This window comes from Sapajus apella, unplaced genomic scaffold (genome assembly GCF_009761245.1).
Source record: "Sapajus apella isolate SASKATOON/1434 unplaced genomic scaffold, GSC_monkey_1.0 scaffold149, whole genome shotgun sequence".
Lineage (NCBI taxonomy): Eukaryota > Metazoa > Chordata > Mammalia > Primates > Cebidae > Sapajus > Sapajus apella.
Genome location: NW_022437089.1, coordinates 471,484 through 486,525, shown reverse-complemented (window position 1 = coordinate 486,525; position 15,042 = coordinate 471,484). Strand labels below are relative to the sequence as shown.

The window sequence follows — 15,042 nt, the reverse complement described above, 5'->3', positions numbered from 1 at the left end:
AAGACATTTCTGGCTTGGTGGCTCACGCCTATAATCCCAGCACTTTGGGAGGCCGAGGTGGGCAGATCACCTGAGGTCAGGAGTTTGAGACCAGCCTGGCCAACATGGCAAAACTCCATCTTTACTAAAAATACAAAAATTAGTCGGGTGTGGTGGCAGGTGCCTGTAATCCCAGCTACTTGGGAGGCCAAGGCATGAGAATTGCTTGAACCCGGGAAACAGAGGTTGCAGTGAGCCGAGATCACGCCACTGCACTCCAGCCTGGGAGAGACAGCGAGACTCCATCTCAAAATAAAATAAAAAGACATTTCTATTTTATTTCCAGATGTAATTTTCCAGCAGGCAAATAAATACAGTGGGGAGAGGGGGAAGGAGGGGGATCCTTATAAATTAGAAACAAGCCCAGATAGGGGAAGGCAGGTGGGCTGGCTGGCAGGGGAGGTGGCAGGCAGGGAACCCCCTGCTGGGCACAGTGCCTGGCTGTGTACCCTGCGCCCGCTGGTTCTGCTGGCTCCCCTCGGTGGCTGGCTCGGTTCTGGGGTTGTAAGGCATTGCGGTGGTGGCGGATCCGGCTTGCTGCTGTCTGAGCTGAGCTCACAGGTCAGTCACTTTGTTCTCCACTAGGGCAGCGACCTGCTGCAGGCGGCAGGCCAGCTGCAACTTCTGGCCCACAGGGTCCTCCTCCAGGGCGCTGATAATCTGCCCAGGCAGAGGAGGGTTCCCATCTGGGCCTGCCCCTCTGCCTGCTGGCCCAGGGCTGCCCACCCTGCTTCCATCTCCACGGGAGCCTGGGGGTCCAGTGGGGGCTACCTGGTGTCTCCCTGAGGAATCTGAATGAAAGCCTGAGTCCCTTCCCCGCCCAGCATAGACTGGCACCCCTGCCAGTGGACTCAGAGGGTCCACAGGCATCCCTGTCCACCGCACTTCCCCTCCAGCGTGCCGTGGCTCACCTGGTCATAGTACCTGTGGATGTGACTGTAGAGCTCTTGCAGAGCCTCCAGACAGTGTGGAGCAGAAGTGTAGTTCTGGGGGCACCATGTAGAGGGAGGCAGTGAGGTCCCAGCCTGGTCTTCCAGCCCTAAGCCTCCACACCCTGCCCCCCGCCCTGTTAGTCTTTCCACCCACATGTGGACAGGTACACCCCCTGGGCCATGCCTCACCCCGGAGAGCTCAGCCAGAGCCGAGTTCATCTCCTGGTAGCTCGCCGGAGAGCTCTGGTGAATGTCCGCATAGTATCTGGAGGAGCAGACTTAGTTAGGGATGGGGCGGTCCCTGTCCCTGCAGCCCCGCTGCCTCTGACACCCACCTCTCCACCATCTGCTTGTAGCGCGGGATCTCCCGGGCGTAGAGCAGTTTGTTCACTGGGGAATCCTGCTCCGGAGGGAGGGGAGGCGCAAGGCATGAGCTAGGAGGTGAAGGAGCCCCCATCATGCTGCCACCGCCCACCCAGGGCTCTGCGCAGAGCCCTCTAGGCTTCCCCCATAAGCCTTTCCTCCTCCAGCCCCTGCCAGCTGCTGCTGCTGGCGCTGCTCTCACCCGGCCTACTTTATGCTCCGAGGTGGTACAGGAGTCAATGAAGGTCTGGGCGATGACAGCAAGGATGGCGTCCACATTGTCCGACACCCGCACATCAAAGATGAGTTGTGGGTTCTTCAGGGCATTCACCCAGAACCGCAGCAGAAGACTGGGGGGGTAGGGTGGGCCTGGGCATGAGGCCCTGGCCCAGGTGACCTGGGCCCTAGATCTTCCTCTAAGTTCCAGAAACCCAGGGTGGGCGAATCCACCCTGGGAGCGTCCTGGTCCCTCCGGGACTCAGTGGATCCTGTGCACAGCAGGGGCGGGGCAGTAGGAAAGGCACCTGTTAGTCTTCCAGATGTGAAGGGTCCCTGGATCCTCAATGCCGTGCTTCTCTGCTAGCTCATCCAGGAGGTCAAACAGGTATTTCACGGCGATGGGGATGGGCCGGTTCACACTGAGGATGGCCTGGAAGGTGTCGTCCACAAACTTCTGCAGCGTGCCCTATGAGACAGGGGACGGGGGCCGTGCGGAGGACAGGATGTGGGGACCGTTCATGGCTGAGGCTACCCCTGCCCCTCCAGGATCATGACCCCCGCCCCCTGGCTTAGCGGGGTCCCTGGCTGAGCCTCCCCTCGGGCCTGGCTGCCCAGGCTGCACTGACCTTCATGGACAGCAGACGGGTGAGGTAGATTTCCGGAATAGCCTTGGCCCTAGCCGGCTCCCGCTCCCGCAGGCTGCTACGCCGTACCTTGGCCTCTTCTGGCTCCTCGGTGGCTTTCACCAGGTGCCAGAGGTGCACCCCGCCCTCCTCGCCATCCTCCAGCATGGGGATGTCTGGGGACACAGGAGCCTGGCCTCAGGGCTCTGCTCCCTGCCCCTGGCCTGGACTGCCCAGTGCATTCCCCCTACAAGGTGGGGAGGGTGGGGACTGGAAGAAAGGAAGGAGTTGGGCAGAGGAGCTCGGGGGAGGCTCCAGGCCATTGGCCCAGCCTTGGGCAGGGTGGGGCAGGGGATGCAGCCGAGGCAGATGCGTGGCCAGGAATTCTGCCTGCCCAGACTGGACTCCAGTGGCTGCAGCCAGTGTCTAGCTCAGGGCCGACCCCGAGGGGACTCACTTTCTCCCAAGGGGCAGCTCTGGGCCAGGCTCTGGGAGACGGCACTGCCACTGTGCAGCTGAGGGACGAGCCCCACTGTTGCTCCATCTGGGACCTGGCGGAGATGGGAGCGGAGGCGGTGCTGACCCCAGCCAGGCGCCCACGCTGCTCCCGCCCTGCCTGGCCTTGCCCCCTTCACACCTTGTAGTGCTGCAAGGTGTTGAGTCTCTTCCAGTGGTTGTGGGTCACAGAGGTCAAGTCTTCATCCGACAGGGTCAGGTGACCAGCCAGGCCTGAGCGCCACTCTGGAGGGAGTCAGGGAAGTGGATAGTCCACAGCCTGCTCTCCTTGCCCCATGCTCAGAGTAGGGCACAGCTGAGGCTCTCCAGGTGCCAAGGGGTGGGGAAGGGTCCCTGGGATGGGTGGGCAGGGCTGGCTCTCTCACCAAGGTCTAGGGCATGCACTGAGGGCCTCTGGGAGAAGGGGGTGCCCTTGTAGAGTTGGTCCAACACCTTCTCCTTGACCTGGGTGATGGTGTCAGTGTCGAGCACCCGAGCGGGCACATGCTGCACGTCGCCGCTGCCTGCAGCCCCGCCAGCCCCGGGCCCCACCAGCACCATCAGCGTCAAGGGCTGGAACTCCACATCCTCCCGCAGCAGGCGGCTATCATTCAGGGTCCGTTTGGCCTTGCCTGTCACAGCGTCCACAGGGCCCTTGTCCACCTGGTACTGGATGGCCCGGAAGAGCATGTACAGTGGCTCACCGGCCACCTCCTGCACCGCCAAGATGACCTGGCATCAGCCAAGCGAGAAGGGACCGATGACAGCCCTTCTCACCTCTGCCTTGCCTTTAGCCAGGGAGAGGGTTCAAAGTCCCCTTTCCAAAGCCCCCCTTGCTGGGCCTTGGTCAGATAGGGTGTAGGTAGCAGCCCTCACATGGTGGGAGGGGAGGATTCTGTCCCTCACCCTCAGGAAGGCGTACAGGCAGATGGACAGCCAGTTAGTGAGCAGTTTCTCCACCATGGTCTCTGTCCTGCGGGGAACCAGTCACAGGGTCAGGCCTTCATGCCCGTGTCCCTGGTCAGGACGTCTCATTTTCCTTTCCCCCACCTCCTGGGGCTTCCTGGCTCCCCCTACCCTGGGACAGAGCCCACCCAGGGCACAGTGGGGGCAGGTCTGTGGTGACCCCTCACTCCTACCACTGGGTCCAGGTCAAGGCCAACCTGCGTAGCATGAGCTTGGGGTTCCTGTGCACGTAATGGGCCGCCAGGTCACCCAGCAGGGTCCTCATGATGTCAGTCAGGTACTCCAGCTTGCCATGCAGCGCCAGCGACAGCAGCGAAGCCACATGGCAGCGGTCCCTCTGGGTAAAGCTGGGCTGCTCCTCCAGGGTGTGGATGAGCTGGGCAGTGGGTGGAGGCTTGTCCTGGGAAGTCCCACTCTTACCCCGCCTTTGTCTCAGACCAGCAGGTCCCCAGCCCACCTTCCTTGCCCACCGGGGACTCGTGCCCCGCGACCCTCACCGTGAGGAGGAAGAGCTTGCTGTTGAGCAGGTTACAGAGCTGCGTGAGGCCCTGGCGCACAGTGGCGCAGCGGCCATCGTCCCCCGGCCCCTCGGGCTGGGGCTGCAGTGGGTAGCTGCCGTGGCCAGGGAAGAAGGCTCGCTCGGCGTAGGTGTGGTAGTCCAGGAAGGGGATCCCGCTGGCCTCCAGGTCGCTGCTGAGGTCGGTCATCTCCGTCATGAGGTCTGCAGACCAGGAGGTGTGAGTTCCGGCCGTGGGGCGCCCAGTGCCCCCGCCCTGCCTCCACGCCCACCTGTGAACTCCTTGCGGCACTGGTCCCCGACGCCGGTCTCCAGGCTCTCCAGCTGCAGCAGCACCTTCTGGTAGTCCCGCAGGGCCTGCTTGCTCTTGTGCCTGCAGCCCAGGGCCAGCATCAGCCAGGGCCAGGGCCAGGGCCAGGCGGGCTGCCGGCTGGGGCACCCTTGCCCATGGCGAGGAAGGAGGTGTGCTGGGGGTGGGGGGTCTCACCTATACATGAGGGTGAGGAGGAGCACGGCAGCAATCAGCACAGCAGCGCCCATGCCCAGGCCTGCCTGGGCCTCCACGGGAAAGGCGGACAGTGGGGGCTCGGCCTCGTACTGTACAGGGCCCAGGGCCAGCCGCACATTGCCCATCTGCACCTGGGGGGGATGGGGCTCCTGAGTGCATGCTGGCGGCACCCACTTCACCTGCCTACCCAGGACGAAGACTCACCACGAACTGTGGCAGGGCGGAGCCATTGGCAGGCTGTGGGGCACGCACGGGCGGCTCACAGTACAGGTGGGTGCGCGTGAGCGTCTTCACCAGGCACTCACCGCGGCCGATGTACACACGTACCTCCTCCTTGCTGATGCCCAGGTTGAGGCCCTCACCCTGGGACACACATGGGAGCCTGAGCCGCCGGCCCTCACAGAGGCAGCCTGAGTACCCTGGTGTGGCAGGCTTGCAGATGGCCCTCACCTCCACGTCCAGGATGTGGCCCGGCTTGAGGCGGTAGGGGCGGGCGGGCCCCTCATGGCTGAGGGGTGCCAGGCGGGGGTTGGGCTGGTACAGGAAGCCCTGGCCCCCGCTGGCACTGGCAAAATCCACTTGCACATTGTCTAGGGTGAAGAAGACCCGCCTCGGGTGGGCCCCGTCTGGCACGGCAGGGCTCCAGCAGAGGAGGAGGCTGGACGAGTTGACAGAGCAGACGGTGGAGCACTGTGGGGTATTCAGGGCCGGCCGCAGGTGGAGTGAGCTGGGCTCCACTGTGCGCTGCCAGGGCCATGGCGGCCCCCTCCCCCTCCCCACTGGGCATGGTTAGGGACAGCCCTGTCACCTGTTGGTGAGGGGCTCACCTGCAGGAGCCCCCCGCCAAGCTGGATACAAGCCTGGGGGTCTGCAGCAGGGGCTCCACAGCTCCTCTTTGGCTCTGGGTCCCGGGGCTGGGTCCTGGAAGCCTGCGCCGCGCTGTCAGCCTCCAGCCACACAGACAGCAGGGGCCGCTGCGCCGCATCTAGGCCAGTGCCCCTGACTCGGATCAGCCGCCCACCCCTGTACCCGGATGACAGTCGGGATGTGGACGGGCGGTGGGTAGCACACCCCAGCCCTCACCCCTCCTTCCCTCCTGCCGGTGCACAGGCTGGCCTGTGGGCTGACCCTCACCCCCGGAAGCTGGCGCTGGGCTCTGCTGCTATGAGCTGGGGGTTGGCAGTGTAGCGGAAGGGGCTGGCGAGCAGTGTGCGCTGCGCGTGGCCAAAGACCACAAGGACTGCTGCTTCTCCTGGGACAGCCTGGGGCCTGGTGCGGCACACGATGGCCTCGGGACACACTGGCTCCAGGCTGTAGGATAGGTGGCAGGGTTGCTCATCTCCGACTCCAGCCCTGGCCCAACCCCCATAGTAGAAGCCCCACTTTGCCTCCATCGACAAGGGCAGGGACCACCAGGGCTGGCCACAGCAGCCACTTCTCTGACTGTACCACCCCCACTATGTAGAAGGGACACTGAGGCCTGTGGGGGTACCCACTGGGGACTCCTGCCCCGTGGCCCTCACGGTGAGGAGGAAGAGCCCAAATGCACCTGGGGGGACGGGGAAGAGCCCATCTGCACCGGATGGCAGCCAGGCTGGGACTCACATGGGACAGGGTTGGCCACCCACAAAGGCGCTGGTGTTGCTGCCTGTCTGGAGGTGCTGACCATGGATGGTGAGCTGGGTGCCCCCTGCCTGGGGGCCCCAGCGAGGACTCAGGCTCAGCAGGACAGGGTCCTGGGGAACAGCACGGGCTGGGTAGGCACAGTAGCCCCGCCTGGCCCTTCCGCACCCTGGGCCATGCCCAAGGCCGTCTGCTTCAGAAGTGCATGCCATCTCTGGGCTTTACATCCTGGGGCCAGAGTGGACCACACCCTCCTTCCCAAGGCCTCTGCACACTGGCCAGCTTCCTCCCGACCAGCCCTGCCGCGGGGGTAGTAGGGTGGGACTCTTTCATCCTCACAGCCGGTCTCCCCGCCTTCGCACAGCCTCTTCCCCACCACAGCTTGAAGCCCCCAACCTGCAGTTGCCACTGTGCCCCCACTGCTCCTGTCCTGGGCTTCCCGACCCGCAAATAGTGCCACCAAGTGCCCAGGGCAGCAGGTCCCAACAGCTTTGTGCCACTGACCTGGTAGGTGAAGTGCTGGCTGGAGATGCCCGGTGGCTGGCTCTTAATGGCCACCCGGACAGGCCCAGTGGTGCCGTTGGGGGCAGGAGATGTCACACACACAATCCTGGGAAGCCGAGGCCCAGGAGCTGCTCAGGGCCAGGGACGCAGGGGACAGCCCACCAGCTGCTGCTGAGCCAGCCTTCTCCAGCCCACCCCTGACCCAGGGCTCCATGTTTCGTGGCCGCAGGCCTGCCATCTCTCTGGGTGGCTGTCTCTGAGGGCCTCCCCACCCACCCTCACCCTTCAAGTGCCTCACCGGGCCGAGGTGCGGTAGAGAGAGGGCTCAGGGTTGCAGGGCCGACTGGCCACACTCACGGCATACTGCACGTCAGTGAAAGTCCGGCCTAGGTTGGAGCCCAGGATGGTGAGGGCCAAGCCTCCCTCAGGGGGACCGGTCAGGGGCTCAACCTGCAGCAGCCAAATGATGGCAGATGGCGAACCCACGCCTGACTCTGCACCCCCCTGCCCCCACACCCACCCCCGACTCTGCAGTTCCAGGTGCCCAGCCAGCCAACCAGTCCAGCCAGGCCTGCTGCTGGGGTTTGGGGGCCCGAGGCAGGGCTAGTTTGACCACAGAGGATAGGACAGTGGGAGCAGGAGAAGTGGGACACTGGGCCATGTGGCCCCGACAGGAGACTTGCACTCAACCCTAGAGGCAGGGGCTTACTGCATCAATGCTGGGGGCCGGACACAGCAGCTCCACGGCCCCTGGTGGGCACAGGGGCCCGTAGCGACAGGCAGGCTGGCCGTCAGCACACCACAGGCAGCCCAGGCTGCCGTTGGCCGCTTGGCAGTGGCTGCAGTCCGGGTGGCCCATGGCACAGTCATACAGGGTCACTAGGGAAGGTCAGGCAGTGCACTAAGTGCCTGTCCACCACCCACCCTGCCCCGCCAGCCTGGCTGTCCCGGGGCTCACCATAAAGAGCACGGGCATTGTCCAGCCGCTGGGCCTTGCCCTGGGTGACGTAGATGGGCACTGGGAGCTCCCGCTGGGACATGGAGGGGTGGAACTGTGGGCGGAGCATGGGGTCAAGCTGGCTGCCCACTCAGGGCACCTCTGACTCTTGTCTTCTCTGGGCCATCCCCCAGAATGAATGTGATTATTCCCTGCCTCTCCCCCAAAACTGGGGTCCAGGGACAGAGGCTGTGGGCCCCAAGGCTCTCCACAAAGAGGGCAGAGCCCTGAGGGTCTGTAGAAGCTGGGCGGCAAGAGGGTTTGGAGGGCAGCCGCTCACCTGATGGGCCTGGCAGTGGATGAGGCCCGAGTCCCCTGCTGTCTCCTCCAGGATAGCTGGCAGCCCCCGAAGTTCTCCAGGCAGCTCCAGCCAGCAGTGGAAGGAGGCATGCAGGCCCTGGGGGGGGGGACGCTGTCAGGAGCCGGGACACGCTGTTGGCTGCCCCCACCGTCCTGCCCCCTGCCCTCCTGACAGCTCACTCGGAAATGCTGAAGGTTCCGCACGAGTAGGGCCAAATGGCTTTCCCAGCCCACAGGCACCAGGTGGGGGCCTGCCAGGCCTTCGACCTGTGGGCAAGCCCCTGGGCCACGCGCCTGGACATCCACCTGGGCAAACAAGAGCCCTCAGCCCTTGAGAAGTCAAGGGGCCTGTGGCCGGGCGGCCCTGGGAAGGGCGGAGAAGGGGCGGCTCTGCCTCTGCCCGCAAGTTGGGCCCACCCACCTCCTGGGCACTGTAGATGGTCCTCTCGCCCTCTGGGCAGTGCTCTCCATACACGCAGTGGCTACTCTGGGGGCACCAATGACATCGCCATATGCTGCCCACGCAAGCGCGACACCTGGGGGGGCAAGACAGCTGCTCAGCTGAGTGCCCTCTGGGGCGCCACCCTTACCCCAGGAGGCAGGCCCAGGGACTCACGGGGCAGCGACCTCCAAGGCCTGGACAGCACCGCAGTCATAAAAGGAGAAGTTGGTGGCAGCCACAGCCACATCCTCGAACATCAGGGCCAGAGGTACAGTGACATGGTCTGGGAGGGGACAGTGGGGGCAGGACAGGTCAGGTAGCTCCTGCCCCCTCCAGCTCCCACCCCAGCCCCCTACCCCATGGGCCACTCACCTGTGCCTGGAGGGTTAAGTGGCACCTGCTCTTGGGGAGGGGTGACACAGGCCACATGGGGCCCTTCCACAGAAGCCAAGCTGTCATAGTCCCCGAACGCACAATGGAAGTATTCATCTGCAGCCAGGGTGGGGAGCCGGGGGACAGACAAGGTGACCTGGGATGTAGTGGGGAGAAACAGGGAAATGGAGCCAGAGCAGAGGGGATGGCCAGGGCTGGGGGCGGCAGCCGAGCAGAGGAAGATGAGGACTGGAGGCAGACAGGGTTCATGCTGCCCAGGGGGTCCAGTGGAGGTACGCGCCTCACCTGACCCTGTTCCTGGCGGGGGTGGTGGCCTGGCAGCAGACTCTGGATGTGTGGGCAGTGGCTGTCCTCATAGCTCCACAGCCACTGGTTTGGTTGGCCTGCCCGCCTGCACTGGCCCTTCCGGGTACACCTGCCAGGCGGGGGCCCATTGGATCACCGTGGGGGTCCTAGGCTCCAAGGATGAGCGGCAGTAGGGCGCTGGGGAGGCCGGCCCAGCAGGAGGTGTGAAGGGGACGGTGACCAGAGAGGAAGGGCCGAGCAAGCAGGGACTCATGGCCGAGGCATGGACTCCAGCTGTGACTGAGAGGCAGCTGCAACTGGGCTGGGGTACACAAAGTGACTCGGGGCTGCCTTCAAGGATTCCTGGGGCTGCCGCATGGAGCATGGGTCAGAAGGGAGCTGCGTGGACGTCCTGGTCCCTGGCTGGGGCTGCTGGGATGAAGAGCCCACAGGCTGGGTGGTGTTGGAGGGGAGGGGCTGCCAATCAGATTCATGGCTCGGTGAGATGGGGCTGGATGGGCGACCTCTGCGGTGGCCCCAAGCATCGTGGCACGCCTAGGGCTGCTCCCAGGGGCAGCCTCCTGGCACACACCACCTGCAGGCCCTTGCCTAGGCACAGGCTCCGTGCTCACCTGCCCTGGAGGACACACCAGCCGCACAGCGGGTCCTGGGCCTGGAGGCAAGTGGCACAGTCAGGGAACTGGGGGCAGGCCGCCACGGGTATCTGGTCCACCTGAAGGGGCAGCGGGGCAGAGGCAATGGGCACGAGACTCAGGCCACGTGTGCTGGCCCCTTCAGCCCCAGGACGGCCCTCACCTGGTGGGCAGTCAGGACATAGAGGTGACTGCCACTGGTGTCCAGCAGCAGGTCTGGGCTGATGGCTGAGCCCAGAGGTCCCACTTGCTGGGAGTGGTAAACCTGGCCCTGGGAGCCGTGGAGGAACACCTGAGTGGAGGATGAGGACAAGGCTTACCCAGATGGCCAGAGGCTGCCCGTTCAGGGGACATCCCCTCCTCCCAGTGGGGGCTCCTTTTAAGAGCTAGCTCCCCTTCCTGCCGGGCCATCGAGGGAGGACATGTTGCTTCCCCCACTCAGCACCCTTACACTGGGACAGCAGCAGCACCCTGGGTGAGACCCTGCGTACCAGGGACAGTTCTGCCAGGTGGGAGGGCAGCTATGGGGAGACAGGAAGGTCACCAGGGGGCACCATGCCCTGCCTGCCCCACCCAGCCACCCCAGCCACCTTCACCACGAGCCCCCCACCAGCTGGTGAAGGCAGGGCTGCATGGGGTGGCACCCAGCCAGCAGTCACTGTGGCAAAGCCCCGTGACCCACCGGTGGGATATGGGCTAAGAGGTGGAGGGTTCTGGGGGCTTCCCTGAGCCTCATGGCCAGGGGCACACCCAGCCGGACAGCAAGGTGGGCCCTCACCTTGTGCAGCTGGCCCTGGGTGTCCCCCAGGAAGGCGATCATGTGCCCGTCTGCCTGGAGGGCTGCCACGGCGCTGACTGGCTGCGTGAGCTGCAGCAGAGGCTGGGCCTCCAGGGGCTGGTGGCCAGCAATGGGGCTGGGGGTGTGTTCGTCACCGCAGGGGTATGACTCGGGAGAGTCCTACATGTCAGGAAGTAGAAAATCAGTCCCCGGAAGAGGGTCAGAGAGGCAGTCGGGGGGATGCCCAGGCTGCCAGATAGAGGAGAGCCAGCTACCCCTGGGAGGACCCCAAGGCCCAGCAATCAGGGCCGAAGGGCCAGGGCACCTGGCAAGCTCGCAGCACCCAGGAGAAAGGCAGAAGGAAACGGGTGGAGAGCAGGCAGGAGACCTGGCTGAGAGGTTGGCTAGCAGTTCGCACGGGAGGACACCCCTGCTTGGTGCTGAGAGATGCTGGCCCATCTACGGAGGGAGGGGGATGGAAGGGCACACGACTCACAAGGGGTAGGGTGACACAGCGCGACGTGACGCCATACTCCACGGTGGCTTCCTCTGCACCGCTGGGGCCTCGGCCGCCCGCCGTGTAGCAAAGTCTCCGGGCCTGCTCCATGATGGCGCCCAGCTGCACCATGGGGAAGGCGCAGAGTGCTGCCTGGGTGCCCCGTGGGCCCGCAGCAAATGCCCCTAGCAAGGTGTCTGGGGCAAGGAAGGCGGCCTGGATGAGGCCCTGGCCCTGGCAGGCCAGGGGGACCTCCACGTAGGAGTACAGGTTGGCATCCCCCAGGCAGACGCGGGCCACGTAGGAGCGGTACTCAGCCTGGGCCCGGGCCCCGCGACGGCGGAAGACAAAGTAGGCAGAGCGGTTGTCGGCAAAGGCCCCCACGTAGCTGTTATTGTAGTCGGAAAAGTCACCCACCACCAGGCGGCCCAGGCCCTCGCTGGAGAAGGGCTGAGGCCCCGCCAGCTGGCGGACGGCCAGGGGTGGTACCCCAGCCGACAGCTTGCCCGCCAGGCCTCTGGCCACAAGCAGGAGGTCCCGGCTGGGCGAGGGCACCACCAGCCCCACCGTCGCCACTCCTGGGGTATTGGCAGCCACAAACTGCCCGTCACCAGGGTCCTCGGCCTGGTACAGCACCTCAGCCACGTCCCCAAGACGCCGTGTCTCACACACGCCCTGCCGCACCTGTCCGCAGGCCACCAGCTCCTGGGTGCGGCTGCTAACCAGCAGTAGCTGGTTGGCATTGTCGGTGAGCTGCGCCTGCGGACACTCAGCCGGGTCACGGAAGGGCACACAGTCGGGGCTGTCGATGACAGGACCAGTGACAGCTGTGGCCTCGAGCTGCAGCTCGGGGCTGAGCTGGAAGAGGCGGTTCACCGCGCCGACATAGAGCGTGCCTCGCCCAGCTGCTATTGCCAAGTGGTTGAGGGTGGTGTTGGGTGCAGAGAAGCGATGGGCCCCTGTCAAGGGCAGTGGCGGTGGGGACGGCAGCAGCAGGAGGAGGCAGAGGCCGAAGGGAGGCCAGCGAACCATCACGGGGGCCTGTGAGAGGGCACGAGTCAGGGCAGTGGGGGCCCAAGGCTGGCAGGACCAGAGGAAGGTGGAAGGCACAGTGGAGAGAGGCCAGGGAGGGAGGGAGGCAGAGAGACAGAGGGCGAGGGGGAGTGAGTGGGGATGAAGAGACAGAGGGGGCACAGAGAGAGGTGGCCAGAAGGAGGGACAAGGACTGTCCAAGAGCTGGAGCAAGAGGCGGGGACGGGACACGCGCGCACATGCACACAAGGAGAGAATTCTTTCATCTCCTACTTGATATGCAAGTAGATTGTTGAAGGGGGGCAGGTCCTGGAAAGCCACAAGAGCGGTAACAGAGGGACTCTGAGTCACAGAGGGGGCAGGGAGGGAGAGAGGGCAGGAGAGGGAGGGAGTCTGCGGGAGCTGGAAGGCTGGCGGAAGCTGTGTCACAGCACACCCCTGTGACTGCCATACAGACAAGAGAGATGGGCGAGAGGAGTGAGGCCGCTGTGGGGCACGAGGGACAGGACAGGGAGAGAAACACTGCTCTGGGCTGCAAGGGGGAGAGCCAGGCAGCCACGGGCTGGGCAAGGAGCAAGTTGGCGAGGAGCGGGGTCAGGGCAGGGGTGGGGGGCACTGGGGTGAGCCAGCGGGGGTGCTGGGCCCCATGGGTCTCTCAGGGCCTGGCACAGGGGGCCTCAGTGTGGGAGTGTCCCGGGAGAAGGAGAGCCAGGAGAGCTGGCTAGGGGAGGGGATGGGAAGGGGTGCCAGACTGGAGATGGCTGAGCCCCTGAGGGTGAGAGGTGAGAGCAGCCTCTGCTGTGGCCCCTGCTGCCCCACCGCAGAGAGATGCTGTCCTGGGCAGAGCCCCTGGGAAGGGGCTTACACTGGGCAGAGCTCCAGGCCCAGGCCCTGAGTTGAGCAGGGATCCACGCAGCTGGGCGTGTGGTCACGGGCCGACCCGGAGTGGGGCCGCTGGGACTCGGGGCAGAGCAGCGCCTGGAGGAAGGCCCAGGGGCCCTTATCTCAGGAACACAGACGGGAAGAGCGGGGCATCTCCTGTGGACCCCGGGCTATCTGCGGCCGTGCCTGGCATTCGTGAGAGGCTGCAGCCTGTGTCCTGGGCCCTGGCCAGAGCCATCCTGCCCGACCCTGCCCCTCCCAGGAACATCTTTGGGGATGTGGGGCCTAGGCACTTACCATGAAATGGAGCAGCAGAGGGGTCTCCTGGGAGGCGCGGCACATCCACTCAGCTCAGCTGCCCCAGGGCAGTGGTGATGGGCACGAGATGGCTGTGGGGGGCATTGCCCTGAGTGGGAGGGAGACAGTCAAGGCTCAGCCCCATTCGAGCTGGCCTGGGGGAGGAGGGGTGTGGAGGTGGCGCCCAAGGCCTGGCGACCAGGCTCCCTCACAGCTGGCAGCTTTGTCAATAGTGGCCAGGCCAAGGCAGCCCTGCCTCCACCACAACAATGTTTCCTCTGTCCAGAGGCCAGGCCAGGGCCCCACTCATTACAGCTGTCACCCCCACCCAGGCTATGCTAGACAGGGGGCTCCTTGCCACTTCCCGCCCTCAGGGAGCCACCCCCGGGATCCAGGGACAAAAGGCCAGGGTTCCTCCAGCCAGCCCTCCCCCTTAGGCCCTGTCACCCCTATGTCACTCAGCATGCCCCTCCCTGACTCCCCTGGGTCCCTGTGAAGGGCACAGGGTGGGCTGTGCAGCCCATGCCATGCCCCTACAAGTGCCAGTGGTAGCCTTGGGGCCAGGGTGCAGTACCGGTCCTGGCCCTCAATGCCTGTCATTGTCCAAAAGATCTTCCCCCATGCCCCTGGCCCAGCCCTGCCCCTGGGGACTGGTAAAGTGGTGCCAAGTACAGCATGGTGGCAGCGAGCAGGACACGGGAGGAGGCTGCTTGAGACAGGCTGAGGCAGAGGGTCCACAGGTCCCCTGAAGCACCATCCTGCTGGCCTAGACGCCATCCATGCCCAGGGCGTGGAAGGGAGGGGCAGCTAGCAGCTGGCCGGTGGCACGGGAGTAGGTGCGCTGGGGATGGGGTCTCTGCCTCCCCCGCAGCATGGCAGCAGTAGACTCCCGGGCATGGTGGCAGCAGGCTTTGGGGGTGGGGAGCCAGGCGGGCAGCCTCTCCACCCTGCACCCTGCCCGGGACTGACACTGGCTCTCCCATTTTGGGGAAGAAACTCAGTTCCCTACCTCCTAACCCCAGGGTTACCCCTTGGGGGACACCATGCTCCCAGGCCCCTAGTGCCATCGTCAGGCTGGGCTGGCACCCGAGGGCTCCTGCCTGACCCCAACCAGTTGGCCGCAAGACCCTGGCTTCTCTCTTGCCAAAGCACACCCTGAGGCTTGCCCTGAGGCCTGGTAGCCCCTGCACTCCGAGCCCGACCCTGCCCTGGCTCCTGCCTACCTGGTGGGCCACTGGCGAGGGCCAAGGAGCAGCTGGTGGTGCCAGGAGCACGTCTTGCGGAGCCCCAGCCTCCCTCCCCACAATGCAATGGTGCCCAGCCCGACTCATCCCAACAAGCCTGGCCAGGCAGCCCAGCCTCTCTCCGCCCGCCCCTTTGCCCAGCGGTGCAGGGCAGGGTGCTGCTGCCCTCTGCTGGCCCCAGCGGGCATGACGGAGGGCTGACCGTGGGCACCGGGCTGGAGCAGGAGAGAAGGCAGCGCCCTTCTCTCGGCTGGGCATTCCATAACCTGGCACTAAGCACCTACTGGATGCCAGGCTTGGGCTCGGCACTGGCACGATTCAGCAACAAAGCATGCTGTGGATGGTTAAACACACAAGTCGGGAAACTGAGCACGGGAGGTTAGGATGCTTGCACAAAGTCACACAGCTAGACGTGGTAAAGCTGAGTCACCATCAGGCTACATGGCCTTGAACC

General features: G+C 65.0%; 1 protein-coding gene across 5 annotated transcripts; it reads right to left on the bottom strand.

Moving 5' to 3' along the window:
• Positions 1-292: 292 nt before the first annotated feature.
• PLXNB3 (plexin B3) lies at positions 293-14,676 on the bottom strand. 5 transcript variants are annotated; one of them, XM_032265231.1, is made up of 36 exons: positions 14,568-14,676; positions 13,345-13,453; positions 11,134-12,174; positions 10,638-10,817; positions 10,023-10,151; positions 9,839-9,939; positions 9,207-9,336; positions 8,901-9,057; positions 8,703-8,811; positions 8,508-8,622; positions 8,267-8,392; positions 8,067-8,183; positions 7,748-7,841; positions 7,499-7,668; positions 7,088-7,239; positions 6,790-6,895; positions 6,268-6,398; positions 5,797-5,973; positions 5,490-5,685; positions 5,113-5,352; positions 4,867-5,025; positions 4,642-4,793; positions 4,427-4,527; positions 4,135-4,358; positions 3,835-4,013; positions 3,578-3,644; positions 3,058-3,385; positions 2,814-2,917; positions 2,634-2,727; positions 2,180-2,352; positions 1,859-2,019; positions 1,537-1,684; positions 1,307-1,371; positions 1,161-1,236; positions 951-1,025; positions 293-699 (listed from the first exon to the last, which is right to left on the bottom strand). In XM_032265231.1, the coding sequence occupies exons 2-36, from the start codon at positions 13,387-13,389 to the stop codon at positions 595-597; spliced, it is 5,727 nt and encodes a 1,908-aa protein (XP_032121122.1). In that variant the 5' UTR covers positions 13,390-13,453; positions 14,568-14,676; the 3' UTR covers positions 293-594. The 5 variants fall into 5 exon arrangements, 4 of the variants coding, with proteins under 4 accessions (XP_032121122.1, XP_032121121.1, XP_032121124.1 ...); XM_032265230.1 differs by having other exon boundaries at positions 4,867-5,352; positions 14,568-14,672; XM_032265233.1 differs by lacking the exon at positions 5,797-5,973 and having other exon boundaries at positions 4,867-5,352; positions 14,568-14,672.
• Between the last annotated feature and the right edge of the window lie 366 nt (positions 14,677-15,042).